This window comes from Leptopilina heterotoma, unplaced genomic scaffold (genome assembly GCF_015476425.1).
Source record: "Leptopilina heterotoma isolate Lh14 unplaced genomic scaffold, ASM1547642v1 Lhet_97, whole genome shotgun sequence".
Taxonomy (NCBI): domain Eukaryota; kingdom Metazoa; phylum Arthropoda; class Insecta; order Hymenoptera; family Figitidae; genus Leptopilina; species Leptopilina heterotoma.
In genome coordinates, this window is record NW_025111203.1 from 1,577,501 (window position 1) to 1,595,897 (window position 18,397).

General features: G+C 27.2%; 1 protein-coding gene across 4 annotated transcripts in view; it reads right to left on the reverse strand.

Moving 5' to 3' along the window:
- Window positions 1-4,026: 4,026 nt before the first annotated feature.
- The window catches only part of LOC122512283 (furin-like protease 1), a 39,255-nt gene continuing 24,884 nt past the window's right edge, over window positions 4,027-18,397 (reverse strand). For 3 of the 4 annotated variants that reach the window (XM_043628029.1, XM_043628028.1, XM_043628030.1), the window contains exons 8-12: window positions 15,422-15,539; window positions 14,994-15,075; window positions 14,710-14,920; window positions 13,485-14,234; window positions 4,027-7,599 (exon numbers count right to left, since the gene is read on the reverse strand). In XM_043628029.1, the coding sequence (XP_043483964.1) occupies window positions 7,106-7,599; window positions 13,485-14,234; window positions 14,710-14,920; window positions 14,994-15,075; window positions 15,422-15,539 (1,655 nt within the window). In that variant the 3' untranslated portion in view covers window positions 4,027-7,105. The remainder of the gene's footprint in view (window positions 7,600-13,484; window positions 14,235-14,709; window positions 14,921-14,993; window positions 15,076-15,421; window positions 15,540-18,397) is intronic. The other variant, XM_043628031.1, reaches the window with a different exon arrangement.

An 18,397-nucleotide genomic window follows, 5' to 3' on the forward strand; every position in this document is an offset into this window, starting at 1 on the left:
TATTTCGAAAAATTTCACTAAAATGTAAAAACAATTGAATTTCTGTAGAAAATTTGTTACTTTTGAAATTAATTCTTCAACAGAATTTTATAAACATTGTTGTAATTATAATTTTTTTTTTGAAATATGTGTCCTGGTCTATGAAAAGTGACCTTACGTTTTAAAAAATCATTTTTTACTTTTTTGTTGATTCGGATAGGGTTTGAAACGCTCTTTAAGATGGTGAAAACCAAAAAATGATAAGTTGATTAGAAGTTTTAAAAAAAATTTTTTAAGTTAAAAGAAACAAGAGTAAAAATACGAAAAAACTGATTTTTTGTTATTATACAAATTAAAATAACGAAGACGATAATTTTTTACTATTTAGAAAAGTTGACGGTTTCTTTGACAACTGTCAACAGTTAAAATTCAAATTTGATATCATAATATTCGTAATCAGCGACCTCAAAAACCTTATTACTGTCTTTTTTATAAAAAAACAATCACTTTTTTAGAGAGGTTGACAGCTGTCAACTGTCAAATTGTCAATTTAACATCATATTCGTAATCAGCGACCTCGAAAACCCTTACAAACATGTGTCACTTATTTATACTTATTGTTGCAAGTTAGAAAACTTAGATTTATTTTTCCTATGTTTGGGGAGTTTGTTATTAATTTATATAAACAATTATTAAAAAAAAATTTCCATTACTTGTATGTTATTTATTTAGATACTGTGATTCACGGTGAAGAAAATAAGCCTAAATTGATTAAAAAATATTAATATTTAAAAAAGTTACAAGGGTTTTTCTAAGTTAAACTTTAACTGCTGTTTTCTCGAAAACTTGTTTTCGCACGTAAGATCCCTTTTCACTGTCCAGGTCACATATAACAAATATTATTGAAAATTTTATTTTAAATAATTGAATTCTTGGGGAAAATTTTATTTTTAAAAATAATTGAAATGCTTCGACGAGTTTTATTATTTAAAAAAATAATTGAATTTTTGAAACGAATTTTTATTATATTTTTTTAAAATAATTGAAATCCTGTAAAGAATTTTGTTATTCAGAAAAATAATTGAATTCCTGCAACGAATTTTATTATAATTTTTGTAAATAATTTAATTTTTTTGAAAAATTTTATGGAAATTAAAATTCTTATAAAACATGAAGATAGACTCGGGGTGATTGGTATCTTCATGTTTTATATTAATATTCTTATAAGTTATTGAATTTCAAAAGGTTTGAATTAGAAATTTTGAAAATTTTAGTTCCCATAGAAAAATGAAAAATATTTTTAAAAAAATTTGTTTATTTTCGAATAATTTTATAATGAAAGAAATTTGTTAGTAAATGTAACAGAATGTTTTTTTTTTGAGTATCTAATAATTTTTGGAATGAAACAGAATAGAATGCTTCTTTAGAGTCAGGGAAAAAGTCAAAATTTTGTCTGGAAATCAGGAAAAAGCAAAATTAATTTTTTGTAGCAACCCTGTAAAATGAATTCAATTATTTTCAAAATTTGCTATTCGATAAATCTTCATTTTTTATGGAAATATTCCTGGAAAATTATTGAGATTTTCTCGAGAGTTAATTATTTATTTTATTCTTTTATACCACGAAATTCTAAGACGTAAACGCTTTGCGCCTGCTTCTCTTACTGATTTTTTAATATTTCGAAAATTGAGACACAATAAGGGTTATAAAAAATAACTACAAGGATTCAGTTCAATATATTTTTTAATGAAAATTATTCCAATTTTATAATCGAGACCGCTACGTGAAAGATCATTCAAATTTTTACAAAAAACACTCTTAACTTTTTCCATTTAATGTATATTTGAAGAAAAAGCAGCGCCTTTAAAATACTGCTTTTTTACGTTACAAAATTTGAGTCTCCCTCGCTTCACTTAAAAGTTCCCATATTAAACTATATACGGAAAAATTTTGGTTCATCGTCTACGCTGTCCACAGTTCAATTCTTGTACTAAATAACCGGGCGCAACTGCTATTCCGATTTTGTGCGTCAGATGCTCAAAAAGAGACTGATGTTATCCTCTTGTCTAGAAAACTGACAAAATACGTTCCTTTCGGACCACGAAAATTTGAACCGTCACAACGGATGAACTTTAACGCATAGTCGATGTACCCAAATTTGTTCCGTGTAGGAGAGGTAATTTTAATTTCTACAATTTTGCTCACGCTCACTCAGCAAAATGTGCTATGTGATTTGCCTCGTTTATTTATTATCGATTATATTTTTTAATTTACAATTTTATTTATTGTTTCACTTTTAGTTTTTACTATCAACCGTCTAGAGGATTATTTACCACTTACATAATCTTCGTTCCAGATTTTAAGAAAATATAGAAGAAGCGATATTTGGCCAAATCGTCGTGTCGATTGCATAAAACAAAATGTTGCTTTATAAAATTTTACATTTGACGGTATAAAAGATAAACCAAAAAATAAGTAGTTGGCCATTTGTGTACCTTAATGTGGTCAGAGCGGATACTTTGAGTTAGCGTCACTACCTTCGTAACTAAGGGAATATATAATTTCACATTTCAGTTTGCTAAGTTGCCAATCAATAGGAATTGCAGACTTCTTAAATATTTCTACAGGAATACAAGTAGTTTTAATAGATTGGTTTATAACTCTTTGCAATGTCCTCCTCTTTGGAAGGACCTTGTAGTCGGAAGGGCTCTTTTCTGTAACGAAGTATATAAATCACTTTAACAGTATTCATTGTAAACATAATAATAAATATTAAAACGATTTTCTAATTTTACTTTTCCCAAACAATTATATGTACAATTATGAACAACAACTTAAGTATAATCACTGCTTATTTAAGCAAACGTCAACATTAAGTTAAAAGTGCTAAGTAGCAAAAAGTGATGCGTATCATTGCTAACTCAAAGCTCCTTCTCTGAACCTTTAATAGAAGAGTTTGAGAAAACTAAAGTTTGTCCAGTGACTCCTTAGTGGTCATTGTAAAAAACAGGCCGTTGTATTATACAGATTACTGTACATGAGTAATTCTCAACGCAGACCCTCTCTGGATCCAAGTTTTCTTAAATCTAACAATAAGACTAGACCTCACGTAGTACTAAAACTTTCCTGGGCTGAGATTACGAATAACTTATAGGTAATAAAGCGGCGATTGTTGCTGCTTTCAAAGAGAACTGTGTTTCAATTTTAATTAAATTTAATGCAAATTGATTATTATCTAAATCGCGCAAGTGTTCAATTTGCTATGAATTTTATTATCAATGTCACAATTCTTTGTGTTAAATAGCAAAAGCAGCGTAAATAAGCGTTACTCCTAATCGCAACACAGAATAATTAATAAACTCTACAAACGCAATTTTTAAATGTTCAGTTTTTGCCATTATCCGCAAATGTTCACAAGAAGGAGAATATTTTATAGGAATACAATTTGGAATAAGAATAGATAATCTGTTCTCGGTACAAACCGTTGATATTTAAATTGTCACTACATACAAAATATTTCATTTCTTTTTAATTTTAGTTAATTAAAAAAGAAGCTCTAGTAAAAAATAAAACTAAAATAAGCATAGCCGATCAATTTTTCTGCTACTTTTTTCAAAGTGATACACTCCATCTATAATTTAATTTAACCCTTTCGTGCCTCCGGGACATGTTTGGTGTAAATTTCTTTCCATTCCGAATGGCCGCTGCTACAATTAAAAAAATAATAAATTACGTAGTACGATTATAATTATTATAAACAATAGTTTAAGTATTTATAAGAAAATAGCGAAATCTAATTTTTCAAAATTTTCTCCAATTCGCTTAAAACTTCTTACTCACGGATTTTCGGGGTCTCTGATTACGAATCTAAAGTCAGATTTTCAAAATTAAAAATGGTGGACTTTTTTCAAATGTGCTTTTAAATTCACTTGAAACTTGTTACTCGGCGTTTTTCAGGGTTGTCATTTTAAATTTCGAAAATCTGACTTCAGATTCGTAATCAGCGACCCCGAAAACCGCTGAGTAACAAGTTTTATGTAAATTTGATCAGTTCTGAAAAAATGTCCGCCATATTGAATCCACCATTTTGAATTTTCAAAATTTTGAAAATCTGACTTCAGATTCGTAATCAGCGACCCCAAAAACCCCTGAGTAACAAGTTTCAACAAAATCCAATCGCTGGGTTTCTCGAGGGCACGAAAGGGATAATAGAAACTAAAAGAAATAATTTTATTTGTCGTTAAGTTGAAACCAAAACTTTAAGTACGTGAATTTTTATAAAAAGTAATCTATCGATAATGATATGTATTTACAACATCCCTTCGACGTTAAATTTAGCAAATTTTTTAAAAGTCTTTGGTTTGACCGATCTACTTGGTTTTCTGTTAAAATTCTATTACCTATTTTCAAAACATTTTTGGACAGTGTTGAAAAAAATATATTGAACATTTTTTCTTCAAGTGCATTAGATCATTTTTTGTTAATGGCAAATTGTTTAGATTTATAATAAAATTAAAAATTTAACGATCACTTAGAATCGAAAATTCTTTTCGACAGTATATGGCTGACCTCGAAAAATCGTATAAAATTTAAATATTGATGACGATTTATCGAATGCTTGTTTACTTTCTTTTCTATAATAGATTTTTCAAAATTAACAATAAATATTATCAAAAAATATGTGGCACTCCTATGGATTCGACTATCTCTAGATTCCTTTCAGATATAAAATCAGACTTTGGAACTATTTGTAACAATAAATTATCCTTCAAACTGATATTTTTCTATAGATATGTTGATGACATTATTGCTATTAGCATACTGAGGAGTAAAATTCAGAAAATTACTAAAATCATGGATAATTATGATTAGAGATTTCAATTCACATATATGTTACGCGATGTGAAGAAAGGGACCTAAGAAGAAAACGAATTATAGGTTATGTTTACGGCAGATTTATCTTGATTAAAAGTTTCTTTTTGTTTCTTTAAAATTAAAATAAGAGATTATAAAATTTGATTCTCTTTGTATATTTTTAATTAAAACTTTTAAAACATGATCTATAATTTTTGACTTTCTTCGTCTCTTTCTTCATATCGCGTCACATTGTATATAAGTAGCAACAAGTAACAGTAACTAACTTTTTAGATATGTTCTTATAATAACCGAAAATAAAAAATATATTAACACAGAAACTTTCTTCATATACAAAATAATAAAAAAAATACTTCTCAACAATAATTATTCCATCGATTTGGTTAACAAATATACCAAGAAACGTATTTATTCTATAGAATCTCATTCACAAAAAACAATAAAAATTCAATATACGAAACACTTCCGCAAGTTTTTTGACTTAAGTTCCTAAACTTTATGCGAACAAATTTCTTCCATTATCTAAACAACTATAACATTTTAACTAGTCCAATAAGTAACAACAATATGAATCATAATTTGATAAAATAGAAAAGAAACAGAATTTTAGTTTATTTCATTTCTCACTGAGGAAAATATTCAAAGTTTAAAATCTTGATATTAAAAATATTTTCTATTAATAAACTATTTCTGAAGAGGGCAGCCGTATTGTCGGAACGTAATAAAATTTTGTTACTTTTATTTCCTCGATTCGGACTGATTATTAAATTTTTAATTATATTATTAAAAACTTATATTTATTTATATTTATACTTTATTTTTGAAATTGGATCACTTAAAAAATTTTGTTCCATACAAAATAGATACTTATTTCTTCATTTTATCTTCAACTAGAGTTACCACCTTCTTCTTACTTCAACTATAATTTTATGTCATGTTGGCGTAAAGGCGATGGTGGAAGGCAAAAACCATGCGAGTGAAAAAGTTAACAGATATCCCCATTTCTGTCACACACATGGTTTTTCCTTCGAAGCTTTTCGACCAACATGGAACGTTTAAAGCTCCTTCTAATTATTGTCAGATTAAGAAAGTAATTTACCACAAAATATTTATGCCAAAGTGGGCTATTAGGAAAAACCTCTTTACGAATTTATGACTTATTAAATGCACCTCCCACCAGCTACAGTACTTTTATGTGCACATGTGCTTGGATTTTTTGGTACCTTGACCGACTCTGAAGAAGTCAAGTCAAACCCGATTAAAAAATATTAATATTTAGAAAAGATACAGTGGTTTTTGTAAGTGGGACGTATATGTCCCGCAGGCGTTAAAGGGTTAATTACAGTTTTCATTACTTTTATATATTAAAAATTTTTTTTATAGTTTACTTTTATTTTTTTTGGGTACCTTGACCGATTCTGAAGAAATAAAGTCAAAGCCGTTTAAAAAATATTAATATTTAAAAAGTTACAGTGGTTTTTGTAAGTGGGACAAATATGTCCCGCAGGTTTTAAAGAGTTAAATTTCGCTTTGTTGGTGAAAGACTGATTGGGGTGGTACCATCTGTAGTTTTTTCTCTTGAAGGCCAAGGATTCGTTACATTTAAGTAAATCTGTCTATTAAATCGGTTTGTTAAAAATTAACAAAACTGTTTAATTATCACCATTGAAATAGGAGTCACCATCACTATCCATTTCTCTCCGTGTTATATTAGGGTCACTATCCTCCCTGACACTATAATTCTCTTCAAGTTTTTCTCTATTTTAACTTTATAATTCCATAAAATATTCAGGGTTCCTTCATATAGTGAACATTTGCATGAGCAAAGTGTGTCGATAACTGAACATCTTGAAATTGAGTCTGCATTGTTCAGAAAATATTCAAGAAATTCTTAGTGCTGTAAGGACTGTTTTGATTACATCAGATATTAAAGTTATAATGTATTAATAATATGTATTGCGTAGCCGTAAATAACATAAAAAAATACTGCGCACAAATTGCAATTAAAACTTCTATTAAACTATGTAAAAATACTTCAACAATATCATACCATTTCGGTAAAGAAAATTAATATCTTTGTTAGACGAATGAGAATCTTTAAATGTTTTAACAAGTTAAATAATAATACTTGAAAAATCGCATCATTTTAATGTTAATAGAGAGAACTTTAAATATCATATTAAATTAACTTTGAGCTGTTGTTTTCTTTAAGAATTTATATTAAAATATCAACGACTTTGCACACGACTTATCATAAAACTTTACACGATATATTTGACTTGTTTAATTTTTGTACTTTCACACTAAGTTCGTTACTTTCATTAGAATTGATATTATTGAGTACAATAATTTCACGAACGATGTTCCGTGAAAAAGACTGTGCGTTGAAAATAGAATTAAAGGACGTTGCGCAAGTCCAGGGAATATCACTATTGAGAGATACTAGGATAAGTAAAATGAGGCATCCGTAAGCACCACTTGTAAATTGACTACTTCCACTTGTCTGATTTTCACTCGTTGATATCTGTATTGGATGTTCCTGATGGGAGACGCGGTCCATTTGCTGACTCCCAGTCCATGGATCGCCCACTGTGTCCATAATATTCTTCTTGCTGTTTGTTGCTGTGTTATCTGATATTTCATCTTCCAGGGTGATAGGTCGTCTGGGATTGTCCTTGTCCAATCCCTCGTCTATTTCTAAGGAAGACTCAGTCCCATAAAACACCAACTTCCATTCTTCGAGATCTGCAACAATGTTATTTACTTCACATAATTGTAACAAATAAATTGTTTGGAAGTCCAAAAACATACATGTGCAGGTTCTCTAACATCAAATCACGTGCATTATTTCACGTAGTACATCAATACAATTCTCTAGGAAATGGTCTAATAAAAACCTAAAATAATTCTAGTTGAATTTTAACGTCTCGTCTCGTCAAAACATTTCTTTTACATAACAACTTGGGAGTCATAAAGTTCTGGCTGATATATGTGTAGTGCATCAGGTACACAGTCTTCTTGAAAGTACCAAGATCTTGGCTATTAGGAAACATAATCAAAGAGTAACGTATTTCCAGGTTCTGGTGTATAATTAATAAAACAATAATTTATTCATTAATTATAAAAATAATAGTTAACATATCGAACTATTTGGAGCAAATTTCTTTGATTCGATTATGAAGCAACAAAAATGTTTCAAACTCATAAAATTGTTACACTCAGAAGCAAAACACTCAAAGCAGTTTAGCGATTTCTGTGTAATTATAGCGTACAAACTTTTGTGGCAGGCACATACATGCACAAACAAACGAAATTTTAGGTGAGTATTATTAGATTCCTTTATATGTTCTAAACACAATTTTTGGGAAATTGTTTTATAATAAAAGACTTATGTGAAGTCTTTTATAGAATTCTTGGTTCCCAAGAATTTTACAGTGAAAACTGGATCACAAATATATTTTAATTTCATGATGCTCGACTAAATTTTTAATATAGACTTTCCAAGTCATGTGATACTATCTTATTCTATAGCTTTGTTGACACCACAAAGTCGGCCCATGTTTTGACACTTACTGTTTAAAAGTCTGGGCTAATAGACACACAGTCGCATGCAAAGGTATCATCAATTTTTGTTCTTCCTGAAGGCAAATTTTATTCCTACTATTTTCAACAAATCTCTGAATTGAAATAATTATAGACACTTATTTGGTTACCGATAAAATTTAAGGGGGGTACACCAGTTGTAACTTTCAAAAATCGAATGTTTTACATTGTCCGAAACTTTAGAAGTAAGTCTGTAATATTTAAGATAAAAGATGTAAAAAAATGCAGAGATAAAATAAATATAATGTATAAATATACCTTATACCGTAAAAAGAAAATAGCAGGGCTCGAACTAGGTCCGTAAATTTGCTTCAAGTTCGTAAAAGTCAGTTTCTTTTAAAAAAGATCCGAAAAGACCGTAATTTGATAGAAAAAGGCTAAAAAGTTCGTAAATGTACGATATAATTTGGAGAATTTTAGAGAAATTACAAATGATTGTACTAATTCAATTATTTTCAAAAGTAATAAAATTATTCGCAGAAATTCAATTATGTTCAAAATTTCTTTTTAACTTTTCGTCAAAATTTCAATTATCTCTAAAAATAATTAAATTCTTCTCTGAAATTCAATTATTTTCAAAAATGTTCTCAATTCAATGATTTTCAATATTTACTATTTTTTTCAAATTTTCCAAAAGAATTCAATTATTTAAAAAAAAATTATTTTGTTTTAGAAAAAGAAGAAAAATATTTGCACAATTCCTATTTTTAATCTTATTTTTGGAACAGGATTTTCCACAGGAATTAAGACATTCAAAAATTTCAAATTCAAACCTTTTTTTAAATTACACAACTTATAAAAGTATTTGTTATAAAATATGAAGATATCGATTGCTCCGAGTCGAAGACTCGGAGTGATCGATTTCTTCACGTTTTCTAATAATTAAAAAATGAACGAGAGATAAAATCATTATTTTATATTATAAGAATAATTGTTACTGTAACTTCATCAAAATTATTTTCATCATTTTAATTCAATTATTATTTTCTAGAATTTTAAATTATTTTTTATGAAAATAATAATTGAATTCCTTAAAAAAATTTTATTATTTATGAAAATAATTGAATTGCAATCAAATTTTTATTATTTATGAAAATAATTAAATGTTTGCATAAAATTTTATTAAATTTTTTTTTAAATAATTGAATTTTTTTTGGGAAATTTTATTAAAATAGTAGATATTGAAAATCATTAAAATTAGAAAATTTTTGGAAAATTATTGAAATTAGGACAAGAATTTTTTTGACATTTATGAAAATAATTGAAATTTGGAGAAGAATTTTGTTATTTATAAAGATAATTGGGATTTTTACGAGATTTTTTTCAAATTTGGAACATAGTTGAATTTTATAAGAAAAATTTTATTTTTTCTTCAAAGAATTGAATTTCTGCAATTATTTGAAAATTCTATTATTTTATTTAAAAATTTTTTCAAAAAAATCAATTTTGTTTTTAAATCAGATTTTTTATTTTATAAATATATTTTAATAAAATTTTTTTAAAATAATTGCACTTTTCGCGGAATTCATTAAAAATTGTATGAAAATATAATTGAAATTCTATAATGAGTTTTATTATTTATAGAAATAATTGAATTTTTGCATCGATTTTAATTGAAAAAAAAATTAAATTCTTAAGAAAAATGTTATTATTTAGAAATTTAATTGAATTCTTGCCCAAAAAATTGATTAAAACCTTTTAAATCTTTTAAATTTTACAAACAATTTTATTATTTTTGAAAATAATTTAATTTCTCAGAAGAATTTTATTATATTCATGAAATTAATTGAATTCTTCCAAAAAATTGATTAAAATCTTTGAAATAATTGAATTTCTCACAAGAAGTTTCTTACTTATGAAAATAATTGAATTTTCATGAAGAATTTTGTTAACATTTTCAAAAATAATTGAATTTTCCTGAAAAATTTAATTATTTATAAAAATAATTGAAATCTCCTAAAAAATTTACTTATTTATAAAAATAATTGAATTCTTTACAGGAATTTTGATTTAAATCTGTGAAATAATTCGAATGTTGCAAAGAATTTTATTATTTTTCGAAATATTTGAATTCATCAGAAGAATATTTTATTATTTTTTGAAATACTTGAATTCGTCAGAAGAATTTTATCATTTATGAAATTAATTGACACCAGATTTGTTCCTGTAAATGCTATCTATAAATCTAGTTATCCACCGTGGTTTACATTTGAACTTAAAAAACTGGTTCTTGAAAAAAAGATTGCGCATGCTCATTATATGAAATTTAAAACAAATGATAATTATTTAAAATTTTCTAATTTAAGATCAAGATGCAAATCTTTGTCAAATACATGCTATAATAATTATATTTCTAATACTGAGAATTCGATAATTGACTGTCCGAAAACATTTTGGAAATATGTTAACACTAATAGGAAAAATCAACGTCTACCTAATTTTATGAATTTTGGTAAAGAGTCAGGTGATAGTCCTGTCAAAATTGCAAACCTTTTCGCTACGTTTTTTAGTTCTGTTTATACTACGCCATTTCAAGATTTAAATAATAATTCTAATGTTACAGGTTCGATGGATTTAAATAATATGTATTTTTCAAGGGAGGAAATTTTATCTAAATTAAAAAATCTTGATATCAGTAAGGGGGCGGGATCTGATAAGATACCTCCATCATTTCTTCGTTCTTTTTGTTATTCTTTGGTCGAGCCTTTACACATTTTATTTAATTTATCATTACGTTGTTGTATATTTCCTTATGAGTGGAAAAAGGGCATTATTGTACCGATATATAAAAGTGGAAGCAAAAATGACATTGCAAATTATCGACCTATAACAATTCTTAGCGCTATACCAAAGGTTTTTGAAAGTTTGATACACGATTCTCTTTACTTAGCTACATCAAATATTATTATTGATGAACAACATGGTTTTGTTAAAGGAAGATCATCGATTACTAATCTTGCTTTGTTTACAAACTCACTTGCGTTGGATCTTGAAATGGGGAAACAAGTTGATGCAATTTATGTGGATTTTTCTAAGGCTTTTGATAAGGTGGATCACAACATACTTTTACGCAAGCTGAGAATCATGGGCATGTCTGAAAATTTAATTAATTTTTTTAAAAGTTATCTTACGGATAGACCTCATATGGTGAGAGTTGAACATGACTATTCTGATGCGTTTAAATCTACCTCGGGAGTTCCTCAAGGGTCTCATCTCGGTCCTTTATTGTTTGTTTTATATATTAACGATATAAAATTTGTTTTTAAATATTCCAAATTTTTGTTGTACGCAGATGACCTGAAAATTTTTAAAGCAATTAATGCAAATAACCCTTGTCTCGATTCTAAACAACTCAGGTTAGATCTTAAACATCTTATAGTTTGGTGTAAGAAAAATCATTTGACCTTCAATTTAGATAAGAGTGTAGTAATCTCATTTGCGAGGAAAATCACATTTGTATATAGTTATACTGTGGGTTCAAGTGAATTAAATAGAGTGACTCAGGTTCGAGACTTGGGGGTTTTGATTGGTAAAGATCTCAATTATAATGAACATATCTCCGAAGTTATCTCTAAATCTTTAAAATCTCTGGGATTTGTAATGAGAAATGCATCTGCTTTTCATAATCTATCAGCGTTAAAAACTTTGTATTTTTCATTGATCAGATCAATAGTAGAGTATGCTATAGTCATTTGGGTGCCATATTACACATATAATATTATAAGATTTGAACGCATTCAGAATAGGTTTCTTCGTTTCATTGCGCGTCAACTTCACATACCATTTGATTTTCATGCTCATGATTACTGCAGCTTGCGTTCTGTGCTCAATATACCAAGGGTTTCTTTAAGATTCCTATATATTGATTTATCATTTTTATATAAATTATTTAATGGATTCTTTAATTGTCAGTCACTTATATCACTAATTAATTTACGTGTGCCACTAAGACCTTCTAGGTATTTTTCTTTATTCTCTGTTCCATTTCATAGAACGAATTATGGAAATCATTCTTTGATGACCAGGCTTTGTAGAGAAGCAAATGATGTTTATAATGATATTGATTTTTTTGATCGTAACTCTATGAGATTTCACACACTTTTGCGTCAGCTTGTTTTTAGAGATATGTAGTTCACTATTTTAAGTTCAGCTACTTATGTTTCATTTTTGAAAATATTTAGTAATTTTGCTTAGTGCAATAAAATTAGTATTAAGAGTACTTTGTACGAAAGGGCACAGTCCCGTTTACTACTTAAATAAATAAATAAATAAATAAATTGAATTTTTGTGAAGAATTTTTTTAACATTTTAAAAAATAATTGAATTCCCCTAAAGATTAAATTATTTCTAATTTCTCCAAAATTAAATTTTTTTTTAGTGTTTTCAACAAAAATTTAAAATAGAATATTTTTAAATTCTATTATTTTTAAAATTGCTAATTTTATTTTAAAAAGGTAGTAAGAAGTTAGCCACGCGCTTTAGCGCGCGAATTATTGCTAGTTTAATTTATAGTTTTAAGTAAAATGTTCTTTTATATGACTCGGACCCCTAATATTTTTGTCAGTAATTGGTCCGTAAATGGCCAGTAATTTTTTTTTTTTGGTTCGTATTAATAATAATTGGTCCGTATTTTTAAATACTTTTACTGGCTCGAGCCCTGAAATAGTGAAAAAACAGGGGAAATTTAAAGGACTACATCAATTTTCATCAACTTCGCAGCTGAAGGAAGATTCCAAAGGATGCAGTCAACTTAATTTCAACTTTTACAAAATTTCCGGTGCTGTATGGGTCAGGAAAAAATTGTATTTTAAAAAAATTTAGTGTTTTAAAAAAAACTCTTGAAAAAGGTTTTTTTTCACCTTACAACTGGAGAACCCCTCTTCCAACTACTTTCCGTTTGGTCCTTTTAAAATATGGAGTTAAAAAAATAATCCCTACTTGAAAATTATTAAGGAATGTTTTTCAGGTTTTCACCCTTGTGTATCTAAGAAAATCATGCTGCAGTCTTAAATAGATTGTTTGGGTACCCTTATTAAGTTGATGATTTCTTGAGTTAAACTGTTCGTCTTGCAACAAATCCAGGCCCTTTGCTCTGGTAGCGTGCTGACCCATCATTATTGTCTTGTCGTAAACCGGGTAAAGGGGATAAAGTTGCTGGATTTTCGGATATTGCTGGAACACCTTTGGTACGTTATTGGTTGCAGACTTGATGGCTGGTTCCATGAGAATAAGGCCTTGTCGTCTAGAAGACTCAGTCGCAATTGCAGTCGAATTGGCTCTCGATATTGGGCGGTAGGTCCACGACTTCGTTGTCGGCGCAATGACAGTGGCGTTTTTCATTGGATTCGGAGTGCTTTGGCATCGTGCTTTCGAGTTATTCATTCGCACCCCACCTCCTGTTTTAGGGGCGCAGACGACAGACAAACCGCGCATTGTTTGCACGGTGGGACTACCCGTCGGCCTATTCACCATTTTCACATTTTTATTGTGACCACGAGTTTTACTTTTTCTCTGCGTTTGACCCGAATTGTTTGCTCCGAAAGGTGAATTCACACTCGCTTGTATTTTCTCAGATTTGTACTGTTGCGTTTGCTTGTTTCTCGGGACATTTCCTAATAAGAAATTTTGGTTTTTCAAGAACTTCGTATCTTTAGATTTGACGAATGGCTTACGTGGCACATTGATAACAGACGGATTGGAAAGCTGATAGTCAGTTCGATCGTTCAGGGTGGCCGTTCCGTAAAAAATTAAAGCCCATTCGTGAAGCGTTGCACGACCTAAAGATGGTGTATTCAAAAATAGTGTTTTCAAGTGTTTTGACTCTTATCAATATTTTTCATTTCTTTAATAAATATTTGTTTCTTTATATTGTCAAACAAACACTTTTGCTATTAATTCAATCAAATTCTCGATTGACTAGAAATTAAATCATTATTACTTAAGTTATAGTTTTATAAATTACCCTTATTCTCGAGAGATGGATTCAAACAAAAGATTCTTTATAACAAGAATAATGTCGAACTCTTGTGCGAAAAATATCTGAATAGTTCTAACTTTGAAAAAGTCAAAGTATAATAATTAATCTGATTAGATTTTGTTCCATTATTTTAATTTTAATATGTTAGTACGGTTATGAGTAAAAGCAAGAATTGATTATAGTGGTTAAAGGTTGACAGAGGAAAAGAGACTAAATTGACATGAACCACTAAGATGGTTTTATTTAAAACCTAGATAGAAACCATAAAAACTTACCTAGATATTTCCCTTCGTTATGAATTTCCAACTTCCATGTGCCGTGAGGTCTCTCTCCCCAAGTGTGAACCGACATAAATGGCCACTGGTTGAAACCTGCTTTGGAAAAGTCATGAGGCCTTTTTGCTAGTAAAATACTTTTTGTACCTTGGGGAGACGTTAGATAAATCTCCAAGTCGCCTCTTCTTGAAGCCGACAGGGACACCTTCGCCTATTGTTTAAATAAATATTTAATATTAATTAAATAAATAATATTTAACTGTTTCTAAAATTTGCTCTTTTACCTGAACGTGCTCTAAAAAATTCACTCCTCTGCATTCCTTTACGTCTAACATAAGAGTCAGGTGACTCTTCGGAGGGATTGGCCTGCAAGCAGTGAACAATTTAAAATTATATATTATCAGTGGCAAGAACTTCGTGTGTCTTGACCTTGATTGAATGCCTTTAGGCAAAAATCAGACTACGTCCATTTAATTTCAATGGTCTGTCTAGTTCTTGCATCAAGGGGTTCAATTATAAATACGTCGATTACTTTTGATAAGAGGAAATTGAATTTCAGCAAAAAAGATTTTTTTTAATATTAGATAAACATTATTTTTCAATAGGAAAAATTGATGGGTTTAGAAGTCTTAAAATTAGTAGACGACTGTAATATAATAATAAAGCAAGACACTGCAATTAAAATTTGGATTATTTCAATTTTTAAACTTACCGCCCCCCTTGAGATGACAATACTTCACAGTTATGTTGTTCAGCTACTGTTTTCCACTTGCGGGCTAATCGTACCATCGCGGCGGCATCCATTAGACCGTAACCAAAACTGTGGCTCACTGTTAATAAATATAAACTAATAAGCGTTCGTAAAGGAAATTTTATTTAACAGATACATAGTCAATGAAGCTACTGTGATTCTGGCTGAACATTATTAGAACTTCATGTTAGTATATATGGTAAGATAATTACGCATAAAGCTAACTTTTCTTTAAAAAAATTGTAATGTTTTTTTAAAATTGTATTTAACTTTTTATATTGTATTTGACTTCTTTATATATTCAATCTACTATTTTCAAAGCACAGTAATTTTCCTTGCCGTCAAGACAGAAATATAATTACAGACTTCACATTCGATAATTAATTTTAAAAAAGTAGCAAAAAGTAGCTTTCAAACTAAAAAAAAGTAGTAAAGGAGTAGCTATCGAAAAATTAAACTTGACGACCAAAAAAACTCGTTTTAGACACTTCACAAAACTGACAAAAAATACATTCCATATTTTTTATTTTCCTGACTATTTCCTACATTTCATCAAATTTATTTACTTCTTTCTTATCGTGATAATAAATTCAATTCTTGCAACGAATTTTATTATTCATCAAAGAATTTAAATATTTATAAAAATAATTGAATTCTTGAGAAGAATTTTATTAAAATTTTTAAATAAGTGATTTCTTTCGACTAATTTTTATGCAAATTCTAATTTAAATAATTGACTTCCTAAGAAATTTTTATTATTCATGAAAAGAATTGAAGTTAAATTTTACAAAGAATTCTATTAAAATTTTTTAGAATAATGGAATGTCTGTGTGGCATTTTATTAAATTTTTTTGAAAATAATTGAATTCCCAAAAAAACATTTTATTATTTATCAAAATAATTGAATTCTTGCGAACAATCTTATTAGAATTTTTTAAAATAATCGAATTTCCAAGAAGAAAATTATTACTTTTAAAAATAATTAAATTATTGTGATGAATATTGTTATTTATGAAAATAATTGAATTTTGCAAAGAATATTATCAAAATGCCTGAAAATAATTAAATTTTCTGGAATAATTTTGTTATTTATCGACATAATTGAATTCTTTCGAAAAATTATTTATGTAAATAACTGAATTCTTGGAAAAAATTAATTAAAATCTAAAAGAATAATTTATTGAATTATTTCAAAAATTTCATTAAAGTTGTGTTTAAAATAATTGATACCTTTTGAACAATTTTATTAAAATGCATAAATGAATTTCAGTGAAAAATTCTAATATTTTTGTGAATCATTGAATTGTTCCAAAGCATTTTTAAAAAATCATTTTTTAAGCAATGCCTGTAAAATTTTATTAAAAATAATTGCAATCCTGCGATGAATTTTATTATTTAAGAACATAATTGAATAGTTGCTAAGAATTTCATTAAAATTTTCAAAAATAATTGAATTCTTGTGAACGATTTTACTAGAATTTTTTAAAATAATTGAATTTTCAAGAAGAAATTTACTACTTTTGAAAATAATTAAATTCTTGTAATGAATATTGTTATTTATGAAAATAATTGAATTTTGCAAAGAATTATATTAAAATGCCTCAAAATAATTGAATTTTCGGGAATAATTTTGTTATTGTTATTAATAATTGAATTCTTGTAAAGAATTTTATTAAAATCTAAAATAATTATTGAATTATTTCAAAACAATTAATTAAAATTGTATTTAAAATAATTGATTTCATTTGAACAATTTTATTAAAATATTTGAAAATAATTGAATTCCTGTGAAAGATTCTAATATTTTTGTAAATAATTGAATTCTTCCAAAGAAATTTTAAAAAAATCATTTTTTTTAAATAAATGATTTTTTCGAGGAATGGAAATAAAATTTTTAAGAATAATTACACTTTTTAGCAACTTTTGTAAAATTGTATTAAAAATAATTGAAAACCTGCGATGAATTTTATTATTTATAAAAATAATTGAATAGTTGCTAAGAATTTTTATGAAAATTTTTAAAAATAATTGAATTCCTCAGAAGAATATTATTAGTTTCGAAAATAATTAAATTATTGCGAAAAATTTTATTTAAATGTTTAAAAAGAATTGAATTTCTGTGAAAAATTTTGTTACTTTTGAAAATAATTGAATTTTTCATGAGAATTTTATAAACATTGTTTTAAATAATTAATTCTTTCGAAATCTAATAAATATTATGGAATTTTTTTTAAGTAATTGAATTCTTAGTTATGAAAAACTTTATTTGTAAAAATAATTGAATTTTTCGATTAATTAATTTAAAATAGTATTAAAAATAAGTGAATTCTTGCTTAGAATTTTATCAAACATTTTTTTTTTAAATGAATTTCTAAGAAAAATGTTATTATTAGTGAAAGTAATTGAATTGTTGTGAAGAATTGTATAAAAATTTTGTTAAATAAATAATTGATTTTTTTGAAAATGCTATTCTAAATTAATTGATTTCTTGTGGAAATTTTATTATTTATACGAAAATAATTGAATTTTGGATGAATTTTATTAATTTATTTTTTAAATAATTGAATTCTTTTGCGAAATTTGATGAAAATACTAGATATCGAAAATAATTGAATTTCGAATATTTTTTTGAAAATAATTGAATCGTTTTAAAGAATTTGATTAGAACTTTTTCGAATAGTTTTTTGATTTCTAGTATTAGCGAATTTAAAGTAGTGAAAATTCTAAAAAAACAGAAATAGTAGCCTTAAGTGGCTGAGATCTAAAAAAAAGTACCCAAATAGTAGCATAACGTAAAAAAGTAGTAAATAGTAGGTTTCAGTAGATGAGTGCAAAGCCTGTAATTATTCTACTGTATTTGTCAAATGCTTTATTATTTTGAAGAACATTTAAATAATTAAATGAATGTGGGTACTACTGAATTGAAGTTAAGTTTTT